General features: G+C 37.0%; 1 protein-coding gene across 1 annotated transcript in view; it reads left to right on the top strand.

Annotated features, from left to right (window-relative positions):
- The window catches only part of LOC122745955 (DBF4-type zinc finger-containing protein 2-like), an 84,987-nt gene extending 70,801 nt beyond the window's left edge, over positions 1–14,186 (top strand). Inside the window, exons 14-15 of the mRNA XM_043991419.1 lie at positions 10,364–10,557; positions 13,350–14,186. Coding sequence (XP_043847354.1) covers positions 10,364–10,479 — 116 coding nt within the window. The 3' untranslated portion in view covers positions 10,480–10,557; positions 13,350–14,186. The remainder of the gene's footprint in view (positions 1–10,363; positions 10,558–13,349) is intronic.
- Positions 14,187–20,606: the final 6,420 nt, after the last annotated feature.

Raw genomic sequence — 20,606 nt, 5'->3', positions numbered from 1 at the left:
TTATGAGGGAAACTACAGCTAGGTCACTTTTCCAACAGATTGGGTAGGGTCCAAGCATGGGCCAGAGGAAGAGGAAGGAATGAGAAACCTAGGGCCCAGAGAACAAAAAAGGTTCAGACTTTTTTTTATTACTATGAAACAAAAATTAATGTCTTAAATTGTAGGTTATGCTTGAGGATATTTATGTAGCTTTCTCCTACCTTCTGCAATGATGGTAGTGGAGTAGCTTAAGTATCTCATAGTTTTTAGATTACCTATCAATATTAATTTAACTGATTGTATCCCACATATATCATTCTTTTTCAGTGGTCACTGAATGTTACTACTTAACTATATCCATATTGATATTATCTCTACAAGTGAAACCAGAAGATAGAAGTTACAGATAATTGGAAGGATAGTGCTCAGTATCTCCTTGAAAAATCAAGGAGTTGGAGTTATACTCAGATTCAAAAAGAAATGTCATTTCATGGGAAACTTGGAGAAATCACCTCCTAGTTCTTATGGAGAACATAAGAAAAGAGAAAAGCACACAAAAAAATCAAGCAGTTATAAGCCAATATCTGTTGTAGAGAATGAAGAAGTAAAGACATTATTTTAAAGCTTGATAACATTTTTTACATTAAGACATGATGCTTGGTGCTTCAGTGAAAAAGTTGGCACAAGTGAGGAGAGTAAGAAATATGGTAAAAGATATAATTTAGGATCAAGACATGAAAGAAGCCAAAGGATTGTAGATCCTTCATGTCTATGTATCATGAATACTTCTGTCAAGAAGAAAGTTGGAAGATGCTAGTTATAACAAATGCCAAACAATATCACACAAAATGAAATTGATTTTAATAAGTAGTCAACTATCATTTGTTAAGTGACTATTATGTATTGTGCATTGTATTAAGTGCAGGCAGGAAGTGTCTTATTACCATTGTGAGAGTTATTTAAGAATCAGCTCTGTATGCATAGACACATCATTGTTTAGAAACGGATAAAAAACCAATACTAAATTAGAAGAATAAAAATAGGAACTCATAATAGGATTATAATTCTAACCTTTTGTTTTTCTGCTTTGTTTCTGGGCATTGAGGGTTAATTGACTTGTCCAGGGTCACACAGCTAGTAAGTGTCAAGTTTCTGAGGCCGAATTTGAATTCATGTCCTCCTGAAATCCAAGGCTGGTGCTTCATCCACTGCATCACCTAGCTGCCCCAATTCTAACCTTTTAACAAGCCTTTGACTCCCTCCCAAAATGGGAAGTGGATAAAATCAATATATTGACTAACTCTAAAAAAAATTTTAAAGAAAATGTAACTGATGAAAAAGGGTTGACCCGCAGTGAGGCTAAGAGTATCCAAACTGCCTTAGCTAGGAAATACTTGATTTCTTTTCCACGCTTAGAAATGTGGTAGCCAAAGGCCACATGCTCATTTGTAAAACATTAATATTGAAGATTGGCGTAAGGTTACAAGTAGTAGACACAAAATAGCAAAAATCAGGTGAGGGAAAATCAAACCTATAAAAGAGCTTGGCATGAGATCTGTTTGAGACATTGTCTTGGAAGAATATGCAGATGAAATCACAAGGACAATAAATAGGTGTTAAATGAAACTTCAGCTGGCATTTCTATGGTGCTAAGTTTTCATTAGCAATGATAGTGGGTCCCACTATTTCTGAAATGTTAGGAGCTTCAGTAATACTTTTGAAGATGAGATCAGGAAGTGTGTTTTAATCTGACCAAATAAATATGAAAGAAATCCATGTTGGCAGTAACAAAATTTAAAGACTTGGGGGATTGATTTTTAGGTCATTCTGAAGAGGGAAAGCTTCCCAAAAAATAGAAAAACTCCCAGGAAACAGTATCCAAGTAAATATTAGTAACTACTGAATCATTTGTTTACTTTCTTATTTCTGTAGCATCTTTATAAGAATTGCCCCCAATAGAGACTCTCCTTGATAAAATATGTGAAGAGGACAATGTTAGGTGATTTTGTACATCTGACTACATCTAATATAGTCACACACTTGACTGAGAGGCAGAGAATACATGATGCTGTTATATCTATTGTTGATTACACAAAAGCATTTGATTTGTTAGAATAAAAAGTAGCATTAAATGCTGTCCTCAAGCCAGATGTTAGTTTATGATTATGTTGAGGTTATACTTGATTCCATGACAGATATTCCTATGGAAATAACTTTGTTCTGCAACCTATTGAGTATCAACAGGCATAAAACACGGAGATGGGATTTTAAATGTTTACCATTGCAACAGAGGTTGTGCTTGGTAATACTTAAGTAAAAGAGAGATTCCCGAATAATTTTGAACTTTACAAATGTCCCTTTTTATAGATAAAAGTGATTATTGAGCCCCTGAAATCTATAGGACCTTCTCAGCGATTTCCATGGGTATTTCAAAGTAATTGATTTAATATCCCCAAGTAGGTAGAAGATTGAAAAGTTAACCAAAATATTCATAGCAACACTTTTGGTGTTAGCAAAGGAGATACCCATCTATCAAGGAATGGCTAAGCAAATCGTGGTGCATGAATGTATTGGAATTATACTATACCATAAAAAAATGAAGATGATTAATTTAGTATATGATGGGAAGACTCGTGTTGTTGCAAAGTAGATAGAACCAGGAAAATGTTATGTACAGTGACTTGTGAGAACCAGGGCACCACCCCCTGCCAAGAAAGACATGAGGTGACCTTTTGAAGGTCAGATTGGCATCCAGGAAGTTGCCTCTATTCATAGACCGCCTTTAAGTCATGTAAAATCAGTGGACTTGAATGTGACCAGTGAATTAGCTTGGAGCTGTGTGTGGGGACTGCCCCTCTTCCTGTTTGACAGGGTGCTTTCTGGGGAACTGAGTGGGACTCACGCCTTTTTGGCAGCGTGAGGGCTAGGTGAAGGAGCAGTTTTTCTCTCTCTCCAGGTGTAGATCGGAGATAGGATTTTTCCATTCTTTCAGAGACATGTGTTCTCTCTCTCTCTCTCTCTCTCTCTCTCTCTCTCTCTCTCTCTCTCTCTCTTTACTAACTTCTGATATACTTTAATAAATGCTTAAAAGCCTAAACTGTTGCTGAAGCTCCTAATTTATAAGTAATTCTTAGCTAGTTCACACACACACACACACACACACACACACACACACTGGAGGGGCAGGTGAGGACACACACATTAGATTTTAATCACAGACTACAGCAGTGAAAATTGAGGAATCAAAAAAGGCAACTGAATGCTGTATAAGAATCAAGTTTAATTCTGGAGTAGAGCTGAGAAAATGTACCTTCCTCTCTTCTTTGCAGGAGTAGGAGACTTGCCATATTAAATCATTATCAGATTGTTTACATTTTGGTTGTTTGAACTTTTTTTCTCTTTTAAAATTTTTGTTATAGGGATGGCTTACTGGATTGGAAAGGGGAGTGAAATGTTCAGAAGTGAATGTGATATAAAAACAAAAGAGAAACTATATATAATATATGCATTTATACATATGTATATATATATGTACACATTTATCCATATGTGTGTACATATATATATATATATATATATATATATATCAGAAGAGGTAAAAAGAAAGTGATTCACCAGCCTCACAGAAAAAATAAAGTCACTGCAGACTGCCTAGTCTTTATATTGCCCAGATGATAACGTACAACTAAGTGAGTTAGTCCATCAGTACATATTTATTGAGCAAACACTACAGATGAGCAATGAGTTATGTCAGCTCCTGGAAGAGGAAATTGAGATGGACCAAATTAAAGGATTGTTCAGCATTTTACTGATCCTAAGGTGCTAATTACCATAAAAGCCTTCCTTTTTTTTTAAAGACTGCCTTTTTAATGTCAGTATTCTTCCAGCAGTGCTGTAGGTTTATGAATCTTAGAGTATCAGGTTCTCAAAAGAATCACAATTTCAGGTGACCCAAAGGCAGCAAGGATGACTTTCATAAATGTAATTATTAAAGACGTCATTAAGTTTATGTCTGATTAGGAAAGAAAGATTGACCAAATAGCAAGAAATAAAGTAACATGGATAGCCAAATGTTTTACTGGCAACCACAAAATAATAAAAGAAGCAAATTATACCTTCTAGCACATTCACAATCCATGAAGAAAAGTCATACAAGATGGCATGGGTGAATTATGACTTGTACCAGTAGAATCAGTCTCTAATAAAATCTGTTGAATTCAGCTGTTCAGCAGATTATCATTAAGCATCAGCATCATGATGAGCAGTGGGATAAAGAAAAAATATATGGTCTCAAGGAGACCCTATATTCAGTGTAAAATACCTATATGTAATCAGTGAGCATAGAACCAGTCATAAGTGGAACAAGCAACATTTTTGAAATGTGCTGCTGTTTTCTGTACATTGGTGAAAGTGTGCTTCTTATCCAGCTATACCTTAGATTTACAATTTGAGAAACAAAAGGGTTTATATATACTTCTCTGGCATATACACAGCTATAAGCCTCAGAGTCTCTTGTATCTATGGAAGGGAAGAATAGCACTATTCACAGGGGACAGTCGTAGAAAAGGCAGTGGAAGTTTCAGCATTACTGTTGCAGGAAGATTTATAGACCCTCAGATGAGTAATTTAGGTAGGCCCAATAGTTTCCACATTGTATAAAATGAAGTGAAATAATACAGGGATGAAGTTAATGCCTGGAGGAAGGAAATGATACTTTGTTCTCTTTCTCTTTTTCTTATAAATTATATATACTATCTATAGAATCTACTAATGAATACAATTCAGGCAGTTAGATATAAGGAAGTCAAACAATAAACAAACAAAAAATCCAACCTTTAATTCTTTTTTATCATACATGATCCTGGGAATTGATGATGAAGAGTTTCCACTAATCATATTTATTATGACTTGAATGGTCTAATTGAAATAGGCCTGGGAAACTGGCAGAATTAATACTAAATTATCCTATTCATGTTTTCATCGTAGTTTTTGGCTAGCCATCCAGTGTAAGTGATTTTATCCTTAAAAACAGAACTGGTCTGTTATTTTGAGTTTTGAAGAATTATGGAAACTAATAAAATGAATAAATCTACTTGGAAATGCTTTATCTATTAAAACCACAAATTAAATTTGAATACTTACTAAGAACTTTCATTTACAACATTATGGTAGAGACAGGAGCAAAATGAAACATTTCCTACCCTCAAGGAGCTTACATTTTACTATGGGGATATGATGAGAATGTTGTGGTGGATAGAATGTTGCATCTGTAGTATGAAGACCCGAGTTCAAATCTTACCTTTATTACCCATTACCTATGTAATTTTAAGCAACATATCTAAGTTCCTTTGACCTCAGATTCCTTATTTCTAAATAGAAGGGTTTGACTGTATAATCTCTCTGAAAAGTACTTAGCACACTCCCCGACACATAATAGTTGTTTTACAAATATTGGGTATTATAAGGAAATGGCTCATTCCAGGTTTGGGGTATAATTTGGCATACACAGGAGAGATGGAATACAGAAAGTGAAGTTTAGTTCTATAAAATAAGATTAGAGGGGCAGCTAGGTGGCGCAGTGGATAGAGCACCGGCCCTGGATTCAGGAGTACCTGAGTTCAAATCCGACCTCAGACACTTAACACTTACTAGCTATGTGACCCTGGGCAAGTCACATAACCCCAATTGCCTCACTAAAAAAAAAATAAATAAATAAATAAGACTAGAAGGACAGATTGTAGCCAGATTTAGAGGTTTTAAATGACAGGTTGAGTTTATTTACTAGGAGTATTATATACTACAGTCAGTAGGTAGCCACTAAAGATTTTTTGAGCGGGAGAGTAGTATGGTTAGATCTGTGACTTAGGAAAAATGTTTTGGTATCTATTTGTTTTGTTTTTATTTTTATTTATTTATTTATTTGTTTATTTTTTGGTGAGGCAATTGGGGTTAAGTGACTTGCCTAGGGTCACACAGCTAGTAAGTGTTAAGTGTCTGAGACTGGATTTGAACTCAGGTCCTCCTGATGCCAGGGCCAGTGCTCTATCCACTGCACCACCTAGCTGCCCCCTTGGTAACTATTTGGAGTATAGATCAGAAAAGGGAAAAATGGGGAGTAGGCAGATCAAATAGACTGTTGAAATAATAAGGGGAGAGATGATCTGGGCTTGTGATCTAGGGCGGGGATTACATGGTTTAAAAAAGGAAATAAATGCAAGAGATGGTTAAAATAGGCTCAGTAAGGAAGGTAATTGATTAGATATGGAGTCAATGAGTGAGAAGAGTCAAGGATCTGGCATTTTGAATCTGAAAGGATGGTGACACCCACAACAGAAGTAAGGAAGTTTGGAGGACTGTTGTTTTAGATGGGGAAGTTAATGAGTTCTACTTGGAAAGTACAGAATTCCCTCCCTTCCACATTGCTATCTGGGGAAAGTCCACTCACCTCAAATAGTGCATCTTACATGAAGCCTTTCCTGACCTTGACAGCCACAAGTCAGACCTTTTTTCTTTGGACTAGAAAACTGATATAACTATAAAGCAATGGTTACTGTTCTTGTGTGGCTTTTTAGCTGGCTTTGAAGAGAAAAGACTGGGTTATATCTTGGGGGTCTTATATAATCTCATGATTTTTCTTAGTCAATGTTAGTGATTTAGTTTGATTAAATTATTTGGAGTAAGGTATAGTGTCAAATACTAAATTGCATTGACATGTTCACATTAGAGGTGTTAAATATTGGTTGTTTTTTTTTTTAAGTGAGGCAATTGGGGTTAAGTGACTTGCCCAGGGTCACACAGCCAATAAGTGGTAAGTGTCTGAGGCAGGATTTGAACTCAGGTCCTCCTGACTGCATGGCCAGTGCTCTATCCACTGCGCCACCTAGCTGTCCCTATATTGGTTGATTATTAATGTCTTAGGTAATGGCATGGCAGTTTTCAAACTGCTCAACCCTTTCATTAAGACATTTTTTTTTTAATTTATATCTATGATTTCTGTGGGTATGGAGTACTCCTAGTGTGGGAACTTCCTCTATCAATACAGATCAGAAATTCTCTTATAATTTATAGTTTTAAAGAATTGCCTGTGACTCAGGGATGTTAAGTGACTCATCCATGATTTCACACAAGTGTGTAGCAGAGGTAGAACTTGAACCCAGATCTTCCATACTCTAAAGCTAGTCAGTCCTTCATTCTCTATGCCATGCTACCTATCAAAGCTTAACAGAATTGATAGAGACATGCATAAATGCAGTGATAATCCTTTATGCTTAACATCCTACTTTTGCCCAAACCTTCTGAAATGGCACTTAATTTTACCAGTGTTTTAACTTGACCTAAATAAATAAATACTGTAAAGAACAGCAGTGTTCAGACAAGTATCAAATTGTTCTTTTATTGTCAATTTAAGTGTAAAAATAATCTTCAAAGACTATTACTGCCTTTTTGACATTATTTGTTATAACAGGATTGACTATGTGAGACTTATTTATCAGTATAAGGAAAGGTCAGAATCTTTTATGACTTTTCTGCCACATTTATTTAAGAGGCCATGAATATGATTAAATAGAAGACAGTGATTTATCCTTGGATTAAATTTTTGTCATGTTTTTACTTAACATGTATTGTAAAAGCAAACCTGTTAGGTTTCCAAAAAGATCCAGCAAAGACTTGGACCAACACAGCTCTTTGGAATTTTCCATGGCAGAACTCAGAAATTAATTTGGGGGCATGATAGCCCCAATTGGAATCAATTCCTAGAAACAGGAATTCTCACCCTGAGGGTGAAGTGTGACCTCACTGAGCCCTAGACTATAAAGTTTTATTTAAAAAGATACCTCAACTGGTGGGCTTTATCTTATCTTTTCTTTTTTCTTTTGCTTTTAGCTAGAGTGAGTCAGCTTTGAATTCTAAAGAGCTTGGCAGTTGGGTTAAGAAGATCCAACTGGAGGTAAAAGGCTCTTAGCCAATACAGAAATGAACAAAGTGATTAAATCTCTAAGGGAAAAGCTAAGAAGCATTTTTCTTAGGGAGGACATTGGTGGGCCATGACTGAGTAAAAGGCTGTTGCTTTTCTAAAAGAAAGTTTTAAAAAATGACTTCTCATGAGGAAGAGATAGTGCTATAGCAAGAACTTCAGCTGATATAAGGATCTGGAAGTACAGAGAGGCTTTGCAACTAGCCACATGCTCATTGGAGATGTGTGTGGCAGTAGCTAGTGAAGAAAAGCATCTGGTAAAGACAAATTGTTCAAGAGAGCATTGTCTGGTAGAGATAATGCATCCAGCTGATGAATGTCTAGTGGAGACCAAGGGAGAGCAGACCCAGTGAGAACAGCATGATGACATCACCAGAAGACATAGGCAACCCTACAGCATTGGAGGTGTGAGTTACTCCTACATGCATTTGCCCAAAACTTCCACATACATACATCCTTCTATATGTACTCTCAGGCCCTATATGTTCAATATGTGTGTTCCCTACATGCATCTACTCTTTCCACTAATGATATGTGTACTTGTTGGAGAATGTGCCCATTTCTCTAAGGGAAAATGTTTTATTACTACTTTCTTATTGTTGTTTTATTAAATGTCCTTGTTCTGAACCTAAAAGTAAAAAGTGGTTGACCTAAAAGTAAGCACATCAGAAGAGGTTAGTATTGGGGGGCGGGGTGGTGGTTGTATGTTTTTGTTGTTTTTATTTTTTGCGGGGCAATGAGGGTTAAGTGGCTTGCCCAGGGTCACACAGCTAGTAAGTGTCAAGTGTCTGAGTCCAAATTTGAACTCAGGTCCTCCTGAATCCAGGGCCGGTGCTTTATCCACTGCGCCACCTAGCTGCCCCCAAATATGCTATGGTTTTAGTGGATTTGGACACATGGAGTATCTTGAACCTGGTCACCACCCCTTTAAAAGGGGCTTGCCTTTTGAATTAGGGGGTGCACCCAGATACTATATCAGTAAACTTTTCTAGTCTGGCTATCATGTAACCTCAGAAAAACTATATAGAGTTTTTAATTCTTTAAGATATTTACATTTTTAAGCTAATTTCAAATGCATATAAAATAATATATCTGACTCAAAATAGCAAGCAATCATTGAAGAGTATCAACAAATTTAGAAGCAGAGGAACTCAAAGAATATAAGGTCCAGCGTTGGAATATTTAGTTATAAAATATTTATTATGCATTGAAGGCATTCAATTTGGGGTCAAAATGCAAAATTTAGTTATTTGGTATTAGCTGCCCTAATGGATAAGTGTTAACTTTTGAATAATAGAAAATGTTATAGGTTGGTAAAATTTTCTAATTAGTGAGGACATTTCCTTTAAAAAAACATTTTTATCTAAGAAAAATTGTCAACCTGAAAAAAAAAAAGCAGAAATAATTAAAGATCACATTGAAACATGTAGCCAGTGAGTTAATTTCACAAACATAGTAAAAATTGAATTAATGGAATAATTATTTGCTTATAATGATTTTATATAATCACAGATAAGGCAAGGTTTTTATTAACAGACCAATTGCAAAAGAGTTTCCATGGCAACATTTGTCACCCACTGTATTGTCGATGAATAAAAAGAAAAATCCTTTTTTCATTTAATTGATTGTTAGGCCTTCTTTCTGGTTACAACACCTGTCAGATGAGATGTTATGATTAGAGATACCTCACTCGTCTGCCCTAAGGGATTTTTTACAACATTCTGAGCATGATTTTCTGCCTGTGATATATATTTCATATAAAAGCTTGTGTTTGCACATATGGTATATGCTTTCTTATGCCTCATACATAAGGATGAAATGTCACATGTTCTGATTCATACAGTCACACCCAATATTGTAAATTGTTCCCCTGAGACTAAAGTGTCTTGAAAAACTACCAGTTTCAGGGTTGCCCCACTACCACCTGTAGTAGATAATAACATTTCAGAGGGGGGGTGGCCTTCTAAAGACCTGTATAGTTCAAAATCTGTGGCCCCATAAAGATAAATATTCCTTATTGTTAGCTAAACAGAAACTATAGTCTAGGTGAATGTATATTTGCAAAGCTGATTTAAGAAATGAATGTTCCATTTAGGAAAAAAATGTTTCCCATGTTTGGGAAATTAAAATTCTAATCTAAGAAGTTTTTGGTTAAATACAGAAATGTTCAAATTGACAATCTCTTCATGTCCCTAGCCCCCATATCTCTCAACACAAGTAGTTTTGAAGTTACAGTTTATAGATTTCTTGAATAAATAAAATTTGACAGTTAAGACTTAGAAAATGCCCAAAGTTTAGGTTATAGTTTAGTCAATATTTTGCTTCATCAAATAGAAAATAAGTCACTTAACATTTAGTATTCCCTTGAAGAATCATCTTCCTAAAATTATTCACTTATTCTCTGATCAGTCCCTTCAAGGTCTCCTTTCCAGCTGTTCGATGGTGAATTCAAGAGGAGAGTGAAGCCAAGGTGGTGGAGTAGCAGGAAGAAGTACAGCAAGCTCCCCTTCAAAACTCCAAACTGATCTAGAAAACCTACTCTGCTGAATCCTGATCAGAATATCCAAGAAAAAAACCCACCATGGGCCATTTTTCTAGTCCAGGTCAGCATCAGTAGAGAGACAGAATCTGTGAAGCCTAGAGGCAGGGTCTAGCATGGGACCACTGCATGGAACAATCCAGCTTCAGAAAGGCTGTACACCAGGGGAAGGAGAGGTCAAAAATGCATACTGGGACACGGTGATCTCATATAAGGTTCAGGAACAGGTCCAACTGGCAGATCAGTTATTTACTACTCAGTTCTGAATCATAAATATGGGGTTGGCTGAGGTGGGGACCTGCACCCAGGGGTAGCATTTTATAATAGTGATCATGGGCCTTAGACTGTGTACTTAGAGAACAAGTTCAGAAGCAAGCATCAGTTGTATGGTTCAAGTCCAGGAGCATAGCCAGCTGTCAGCTTTAGCCTCCAGTGCAGTCAGAATCCTGAAGTAAAATAATCAGGGCAGGAATTATGGATCAGAGAGGAGTCTACAATTCTTTGACTATGAACCAGTAAACCTTTCCAATTGGCTAAGGGTAGCTGAATCCAGCAGCAGCCTACCTGAAACTCCAAATACGGCAAATCCACAGGTCAGTTCCTCAAACCCAGACATAGCAGGAATTTGCAGAATTCAAACCAAGAGGACAGTGATCAGACTTTGCCTTGTATCAGACCACTTTGGGAATACTGAACTTGAATCCTGAGGACTTCAGCTGCCAACTTAAGCAGTTCCCGAGACCATATGACATTAAATTCTCCCAATAAAGCAACAGCAAGACCATAGCAGACAATATTCCAAAAATGTACAGAGCTTGGCCCTTACATAAAGTCTGAAGTCAAGAAGTGAGATGGAAGAATGAGCAAAAAAAAAAAAGCCCCATCATGAAAAAGTTATTATGGTGATAGGAATACTCAAACTCAGAAGAGAATAACTCCTAAATATCCACGAGCAAATCCTCAAAAGAGAAATTTAGCTTGGTCAAAAATCTGACTATAATTCTCAGGAGAGATGAAGGAAGAGTTTACAATGAGTTAGGAAATATAAATGAAATGAGGACATTAGAGGAAAAAATCAGAAAAGAAATTAGAAATATGGATATGGAAGAAAATTGGAGTATTAATTTACAGTTTTACATAAGATGTAAACCCTTCAAATCCTATGAAAATTAGAATGGACCAAATAGAAGCCAATGACTTAATGAATCATCAAAAAATATTTAAATAAAGACAAAACGGGGGGAAAAAGGAACATGTAAGGTATTTCAACGCAAAAACAGTTGATTTGAAAAATAGATTGAGGAGAAAAACTTTGTCACTGGACTATTTGAAAGCCATGACCAAAAAACAGAAATCTAGACATCATATTTTTTTAAATCTTAAAACTTATGTGACCTTTTAGAAGTAAAAGACAAGTAGGAACTGAAAGAATACTGTGGTCATCTCCTGAAAGAAACCCCAAAATGAAAACCCCCAATAACATTATAGCAAAACCCCAGAGCTTCCTAGGTCAAGGCAAAAATATGGCAAGCAATCAAAAAGAAAAAAGTCAAAGAATAAGAAATCATGGTCAGTCATACACTATTTAGCAGTCACTGCTACAAAGGATCAGAGAGTTTGGAATACAGTACTCCAAAAGCCAAAGGATATAGGCTTACAGCCAAGAATAATTTACCCAGAAAAATTGAATATAATCTTGGGAGAAAATGGATCTTTAATATAGTAAAGCATTTCTCATGAAAAGACCAGAACTTCATAAAAACTTTGAGGGGCAAACTCAGGAATCAAGAGAAGCATTAAAAGGTCAAAGGGCCAAACAAGAATAACTGCTTACATTCTAATATGGGGAGATGATGCATGTGTCTTGTCTGAACACTGTCCTCATCAAAGGTCAGACAGAAGGCCAGGTAGTGCTTCTGTTGTATCTTGATGATCCTTAAAAAAAAAAAAAAACATGGAGAGGAGAAGAAAAATATACTAGGGAAGAAAGAGCAAGGTTAGGAAAAATTCTCTCAAGTAATTAGGGTGCCTGAGTGAAAATCTATATAAACACAGGAAGGGCTGTGGAGTGAGTGATACTTGAATATCAGTCTTGTCTGAATAGGTTAAACAAGAGAAGAATACATGCACACAGAGTTGGGTACAGAATTACCGTTTACTCATCAGAAAAATAGGGGAGAAAAGAGGCAGTTAGAGGGAGGGCAAATTAAGGGAAGGATTATTTCTAAGCAAACAAAAACTAAGGATACAAAAACATTCATAGCTCTTTTCACCGTGACAAAGAATTGGAAAATAATGGGTGCTCATCAATTGGGGAATGGCTGAACAAGTTAAAGTATATAGATGTGATGGAATACTGTTATAAGAAATGATGAAGGGGATGGTTTCAGAGAAACTTGGGAAGACTTATATGAACTGATGTAAAATGGAACAGAACCAGAAAAATAATACGGCAAGAATATGGTAAAGAGAAATGACTGAAAAATTTAGAAATTCTGATCAGTATAATCTCCAACCACAATTCCAAAGTACTAATGATGAAATATTCTACCCATTTTATAAAGAACTGAAAGATCAGAGTCCAGAGTGACATTTTTTTTTTAAATGTTGCTAATGTGGACATTTGCTTTGCATGACTTAGTATTTATTTATAACAGGGCTTTTGTTTTTCTTTCTTTTCCATGGGGAAGAAGCAGGGTGGTAAGGAGAGAAGGATTTTAGCCAATTAAAAGAACAAAACAAAACAACTACTAGCTATTCTCTACAACAAAACACATTCCTTCTCTCACTTCAGTAACCTCACATAGATCATCCTACATAATTTAAATATATTCCCTTCTCGTTCTTGCCTTTCAGAATCCGTACCTTCAAGTCTCAGCTCAGGTTCTCTGCAAAGCCTTTCCTGGTCCCCCACTTCTGGATTGTCAGTGTTCTCTCCCTCCTCAAACCAGCTTATATTTATTTGAGATGTTTACTTCAGGGGCTTTCACTTTTGCTTTTGTATCCCAAGTTATTAGCATGGTACCTTATATATAGGAGGTCCTTAATAAATGTTTTTGAAATGAATGAGTGAAAAGGTAACAGCTTTTTCCTCCCTCTTCCCCCCACCAGAGAATCAGAAAGTTGAAGGGGACTTTAGAAACTATTTAATCCAACCTATACTGGAACAGGAGTCTCTTCTACAACAAACCCAACAAATGGTCATCTAGTCCTTGCTTGTGGTCTCAGGGGTTATATAATAAAATATATCTCCTTAGCCACAGCACACAGTAGATGGTCTGCTAGAGTAGAATATTGTATACATGGTCAGATGTGGTCATTCTGTTTGGTGGGTTTATTTATTTTTTTTTATTACAAAGGAGGGTTCATTTGAGTAGGAAAAGTGAAAATAGGGAGAATATTTCCAGAAATGAGTGTTGTAAAAATAAAAGCCATTGATAAAACATGTTTAAAAAGTGAATAGTAGAAGTGTGGTTTCTTTCTAGACAAATAAAAACACCCAGAGACTTGTCCTTACATAAGCAATTCTGGGCTGGGGCTGACTTTGGTAAGGGCACTGATTATTAGGTCTGATGTTGGAACTAAAAGACGCACTTCTAGATCTCTGAGGCCTTTTTGTGCTGTGCATTGTCTTCTACTGTAGATTGTAAGCTCCTTGAGGACAAGGACTGCTTCTGTTTTTATTTCATTTGTATCCCCAGCATTTAGTACAATGATTGACACTTAGTAGGAGCTTAATCAGTGTTTATCAATTGGTTACTCACGTGACCAGGAAGTGGTACATTAAGTCTCAAGGATAATTTCAGTACTTTTTAAGAAGAAAATCTAACATGACTTGCATGAAGGAAGGGAAGAACTAAAATATTGCTTCCATTGGACAGACCAATGTTAGATAGTTGGTCTCCTGGAAAATCTATGCAGCATTTGCTGGAGGACAGTTGAACTACTGCATTCTGGAAAGAACAGTATTAATATATAACATTTATACAGTGCCTTCAGCTTTGCAAAGCACTTTATATATATTTATATATATATAATCTCATTTGATCCTCACAGCAATCCTGTGAGGTGAGTGCTATTATGAACTCCATTCTCCAGAAGGGGAAACAAGCTGAGAGAAGTTCAGCAATTGTCTTAGGGTCACACAGCCAGTAAGTGTCAGAAGTAGGATTTGAACTCATGCTAGTTCTGAGTCCAGTGTTCTACCCACTGCATCACCTAGTAGTAACTTCCACAGAGGGCAGGTAGCAAGTACGGCTGTCAGGAGAGGAGAACAGAAAATGAGACCAGGGTGTCAAAAAGTAGGGGCTATGGTGGACAAGCCGAGGGCCAATTCTGCTGGAAGTGGAACAAATCTGCAGTCAAGTGGGACAACCATCATGAACACCAACAGACAACAGTGCTTGACAATGCCTGTCAGGCATTGTCAGGAGACAGGAGCTACTCATATATAGCAGCTGGGCAGGGGAGCTCTGACAGGGCAACAAACTGATATTCCCAGGTATCATTGTTTCTCTTTACAAGCTCAGATGGGAGGCCTATCTGTTTTATTAAAGTATTTCTTAAGTGTTTAAGTTCTGAGTTTTGTGATCTTGTGTGCTTATAAGATCTTATCAGGGATATATCATAGTCTCAAGTCACCAGGTTTGGGGCAGTGGGCCAGGGAAATGAGAAATCCCTAAAGTGTACAGCATAACTGGGCTCTTGGTACAAGGAGGGAGTGTCTGACATAAGGGTTAAATGTAGAACAGGTCCTACATCTGGGCAACAATGACCCTTGTGGCCATTTTGTTTAAACAACAAGTGTTATCCTTGGATCTATGAATTTAAAAAAATTGATAACTGCATTTCAGTATAATTGATTCCCTTTACAATTCTTTATACATAGTATTAATTTAAAAACATTGTTTTGAGAGGGGCTGTATAGGATTCACTGGACTTCCAAAGGCTCAGCTAAGATGCTGAAGAGGTCCAGGACACACACAAAAGTTAAATACCTGTGGTAAGGTTAGTACTTTACTAACTGCATAATATGTGCTGAACTAACCTTTTCAAGTTTTCATGAATGTGTTTAGATTTCATTGCTAGCTCCTTTTTGAAGCGTTCAATTAGGTTTCATTCTTAAGGAAAATGTCTAACTCTTCCCCTTTTATTGTATTTAACACAGAATGCTACATGGCTCCATATGCATGTATGCTCATATACTTTGCTTCTACTCTGAACATATTCCAACTCCCATATATGTACAGAGAGGCCACACACGTCAGGGACTTGTTACATGACATTAACCCTTTCAATTATGACCTTCACATTTCATATGCCATTATGTTGGTTTCTAGGAAGTAGGAGGCCCCAGTCAGTCAAACTACACTCAGCTAAGATCAATACCTTTTGAATCAGCAAATTTAATCCCACTCATTCTTCCCATGCATGTATTCTTTTTGAAAGTGAAGGTTTGATCATGTCATTCACTTTTTAAAATCCATTGGCTCTCTAATTGCCTCAAGGATCAAATAAAAATCCCTGTATCTGACTTTAAAAGATCTGGCCCTTCCTTAATGTTCAGAACTTCTAATATTTTACTCCTGTACTTGCACTCTGCCTTCCATCTATATTGTTCTACTCACCTATATATGACACTCTATTTCCAGTCTCCATGCCCATGCCTCTATCTCTTGTAATTCCTGGTTTATCTTCAAAACTCAATTCAAGTCCTACTTCTTTATGAAGTCTTTGCTAGGTGGTGCAGTGTACAGATCACTGGGCCTAGAGTCAGTAAAACCTGAGTTAAAATCTGGCCTTAGATACATACTGGATCTGTGACCCTGGGCAAATCATTTAACCTCTTTTTGCCTCAGTTTCCTTGATTGTAAAATGGGGATAACAAAAGCATCTACCTTGCAGTTTACTGTGAGAACAAATGATATAACATCCATACAGCATTTAGCACAGTGCCTGGCACATAGCAGGCACTATATATTTACATGCTTATTCCTTTCCCTTTCCTGGCCTCAGCTGCTATTGCACGTCCTCCCTAAAGCACCTTGTATTCATTTTGTATAGATTCTGTATATATATATATATATATGATGTGCTCCTTCCCCTCCTTGGGGGCAGGGCAGGGACTCTTTTTTTTTTTTTTTGCCTCTATACTGACACTTAGCACTGCACATAGCACACAGTAAGCTCTTCAAAAATCTTGTTGATTGATGTATTGTACACTGAGAAAACTTCCAATATCTGAAAGAGCACTTGCAGCATAAATCTTAATGATAAAGCATTGGATACTCTGATTCACTTTCCTCTCGATTTGGTACTAAAGTTAATAAAAATGCTTTGTCTCATGCCCCCTTCTGGTGAGAGGTAGAAATTCTTGAGCTAAGATGTTGGATTGATGAGTGATGAAAAGTAAAAGAAAGGACATGGAGGGAATAAAACAATAATTTGATCTTTCCAAAAAGAGGTGAAGTACAAAAGACACTAATTACAAATACTAAAAGAGGAAAGTGCATATAAGTGGATGTTAGAAGAGGTATGGGGAATGCAAATAAAAAGAAGGAACTGCATTAGATAAGTGCCATCGAAAAACATGATCAGATGGAAAAAAGAAAATACTCAACTGAAATGCAAAAGGAAAAGTCAGAAAGAAAAATTAGCTGAAAACCTTTCCCCTCATCCTCATAAATCTGCAACATGTAGCTCTTTTTATAAAGATACTATTTATATCAGTTTCATAAAGAGTTTAAATATACAAGGACTGCAGTAAGTCACTAATTACTATAACATTCCTATAATTTTCCAGTAGGTGAGATCTCTGCAATTTAAAAGGATTATGAAAGATGGAAAATGTTTAGCAGAGAACAATAACAACAAAAACCCAAAAAAGCAAAGATGAAAGGGACTGAAATTGTTGGGCCATTGGCTCCTTATCAAAAAATAAGGTCTGATTTGAACCAACTCCATCAAGTTTGGGTCTGTGCAAGACTAAAAAACATGATATATTCTTATATCCAAGGGTAGCCTTTCCCCCCTTATTTCAGCTAACTTGAATTAGTACTTTTTGCAACTAGGTCTGGAGAGGAATATTGTGTTCTTCTGGTTTCATTCATTCATCAAGTCAAATCAATAAGCATTTGTTAAGCACCCACTACGTGCCAGGCAACCTATTAAGTGCTGGGGATACAAGGAAAAACAGTCCAGGCTCTCAAGGAGTTCACAGTCTAATGGACAAATTGATAGATAGATAGAGATAGATAATGGTAGATAGATATACACCCAATGCTTTTCCGTATATTTGACATGCATTTATGATACCTCCTATATGCTAAGCCCTGTGCTTTATACTGGGAATGAAAAAGGCCAGAATGAAACAGTGCTTGCCCTAAAAGCACTTGTATTCTTTTTTTGGGGAGGGGGGAACATCCTGTGCATAGATAAATAGTGGTCTATTCACTTACACTTTACTAAGGGGAAAAACATGTTTAGGTTGCCCAAAGATGAATTGTATAGTTTTGACCTGACCTCCCTATCCTCTTTGGTGGATTTTAGTAACTAAAACTTTCCACAAGATTATTTGGTTCTCTGTGAGTGGTCTCCATGGGGAGAGCATTTTGGGTGGCTGACAAGAGCCCAAGAAGTACATGATTGTCCAATTGGAGGGAGGGAAGGAAGAAGAGCTGAATTCCATTCTTTCTATCCATAGGACTTGTCTCTGACACATCCAGTTTTACCCTCCACCTGTTACCCCTCCCCAATACTCCTTTATCCTTTTATACCCCATGTGCTACTTCCCAGCCTCCCACCTTCTGCCCTGACCATTGGGCCCTCACAGGGATGCTGTAATCTATCTCACACACCCACAATGGTTGTAGGTGTCATTGAGAAAATGTCCAAACCCTACTTTCTTACTCCTTGCCTGTCTTCTTTGAAGAGTGGATTTCACATGAACTCTGCACAGTGACTACTAAACCCCCGTTCTGGTGCATTCTCTCTGTTTCATCGGTTAGTGATTGGGATCCCCATAATATTTAATAATTACTTATCACCAATCAACCTTCACCAAGGAATATTTACTAAGAAGGTATAGCAGCAACAGTATAAATATTTTGCCCCAATCCTATGGGCTATGCTGTTCCCTCTGCTACCTCAGTCCTTAGGGAAAAGGAGCTCGAATTTAGTGGAGTTGCTACAAAGCATTCAGCCCTAAGTAAGCTCACTTCTGAATGTAGTTCATCTCTGTACGTGTATCTTTCTTCCCTAATAGGGCTGGGACTGCTTTTCATTTTGTGGTGTCCCTGACACGTAACACAATACATTGCCTAGAATAGGAGTTTCATAATATATGTTGTTAAATGAATAAGGTAATGAAGATGGACTTTGGGCATGCAAGAAAAGGGATGGATCTATGAGCTAAATGTTTTAGGAATCGTTTTTAGTGAATCCTTTGTTCATGTAGCATAGGATGTGATTTTTAAAATTTAATCTAGAAAATTCTTAAAATGATTAACAAGAGAAAGCCTTATTGAATTTATATTTGTGCATGCTTTTCCTCAGGGACAAGGGAAGAGACTATGGGGGAGGAGGCTAATGTGTTCAGATGAGACAGTAATGATTTCATAGTTAAATTTATTTTATTTTATTTTATTATATTTTTTGGTGAGGCAATTAACTTGCCCAGGGTCACACAGCTAGTAAGTATTAAGTTTCTGAGGCAGGATTTGAACTCAGGTCCTCCTGAATCCAGGGCCAGTGCACTATCCACTGTGCCACCTAGCTGTCCCTCATAGTTAAATTTTAACAAATAGTTAAAATTTGGTCTCATCACCAGTGCCATCTCTTTCTACCTAATCTCCCACTCTCTGTTCTTCCCTTCTCATCTCCCACCTCTATTTTCCCCTGATACCTACTGAAATTATTGTCGAAATCCATTGCCTAGGTTAGCTTGTTCTAGTAGGACTGGAAGGATAAACTATACAACTGGTTAAGCAAGTCCCATGATTTTTGAGGTTATAATTATGGTGACTAATAGGAGCTTTCATCACAAATGATTCCAGTTGTGTTTCCCCCACCTATCCTAGGCTTTTATTCCATTTCCATTTACAATTAGAACTCCTTGGGAAAAACATGTTTCTGTTTTGTCCCATATTTTGGCTTCAATATTTTTATTGCTGAGCTAACTGGAGTTGGAAATTTATTTTCTCTCCTTCAGAAATGGATGTAAACTGAGCTGAGGTGGAATTCATAATTAAAATGAAACTATTTCTGCAAGTTCTATTTACTGAACTATAGTCAATATAGTAAAACAAGGACTGCCACCTTTTTGTATAGTTAGTCAACAAACACTGAAGTATTTGCTGTATGACAGGCCCCATGCTAAACTCTGGGCGTACAAGGAAGGACAAAAACAGCATCCTTGTCCTCCAGGGGCTCACATTCTAACTGGGGAGATGACATAAATAAAAACCTACATCAATTATACATATGTGCATATATATACACATGTATTTATATAAACAGAAATATTTACATATCTATATGAGTATCTTTAGAGTGGGGAGGGGAGGGAGAATATAAAGAAGGTATTCTCATCTTAAAGGGGCCATCAATAGGGAAAAAAAGAAAGTCCTCTTGAAGAAGGTGGGATTTGAGCTAGATCTTTAGGGATGTCAGGTAAACTAGTGAGGAGGGAGGACTTTCCAGGTATGGGGGACATCCAGTACAGAGGCACATAGACACCAGATGGAGCGTCGTATTCAAGGAACAAGTTTCAAAATGGAACTAAATCATCCCTGTAGAGAAGAGTAAAGTATAAGACTGGAAGGTTTTAAAGGTTTTGTTTGTTTTTGCGGGGCAATGAGGGTTAAGTGACTTTTCCAGGGACACACAGCTAGTAAGTGTCAAGTGTCTGAGGTCAGATTTGAACTCAGGTCCTCCTGAATCCAGGGCCGGTGCTCTATCCACTGCGCCACCTAGCTGCCCTCTAAAGGTTCTTTTAAAGGTTGTAAAGGGCTTTAAATACCAGCAGACTTTATATTTGATCCTGGAGGTAACAGGGAGCCAGTGGAGCTATTTTTTTCTTTTTTCTTTTTCCAGTCTTAATAGTATACCAGTGGA

The sequence above is a fragment of the Dromiciops gliroides genome, chromosome 3 (genome assembly GCF_019393635.1).
Source record: "Dromiciops gliroides isolate mDroGli1 chromosome 3, mDroGli1.pri, whole genome shotgun sequence".
NCBI classification, from domain to species: Eukaryota; Metazoa; Chordata; class Mammalia; order Microbiotheria; family Microbiotheriidae; genus Dromiciops; species Dromiciops gliroides.
This window is presented reverse-complemented; position numbering and strand designations above follow the sequence as displayed.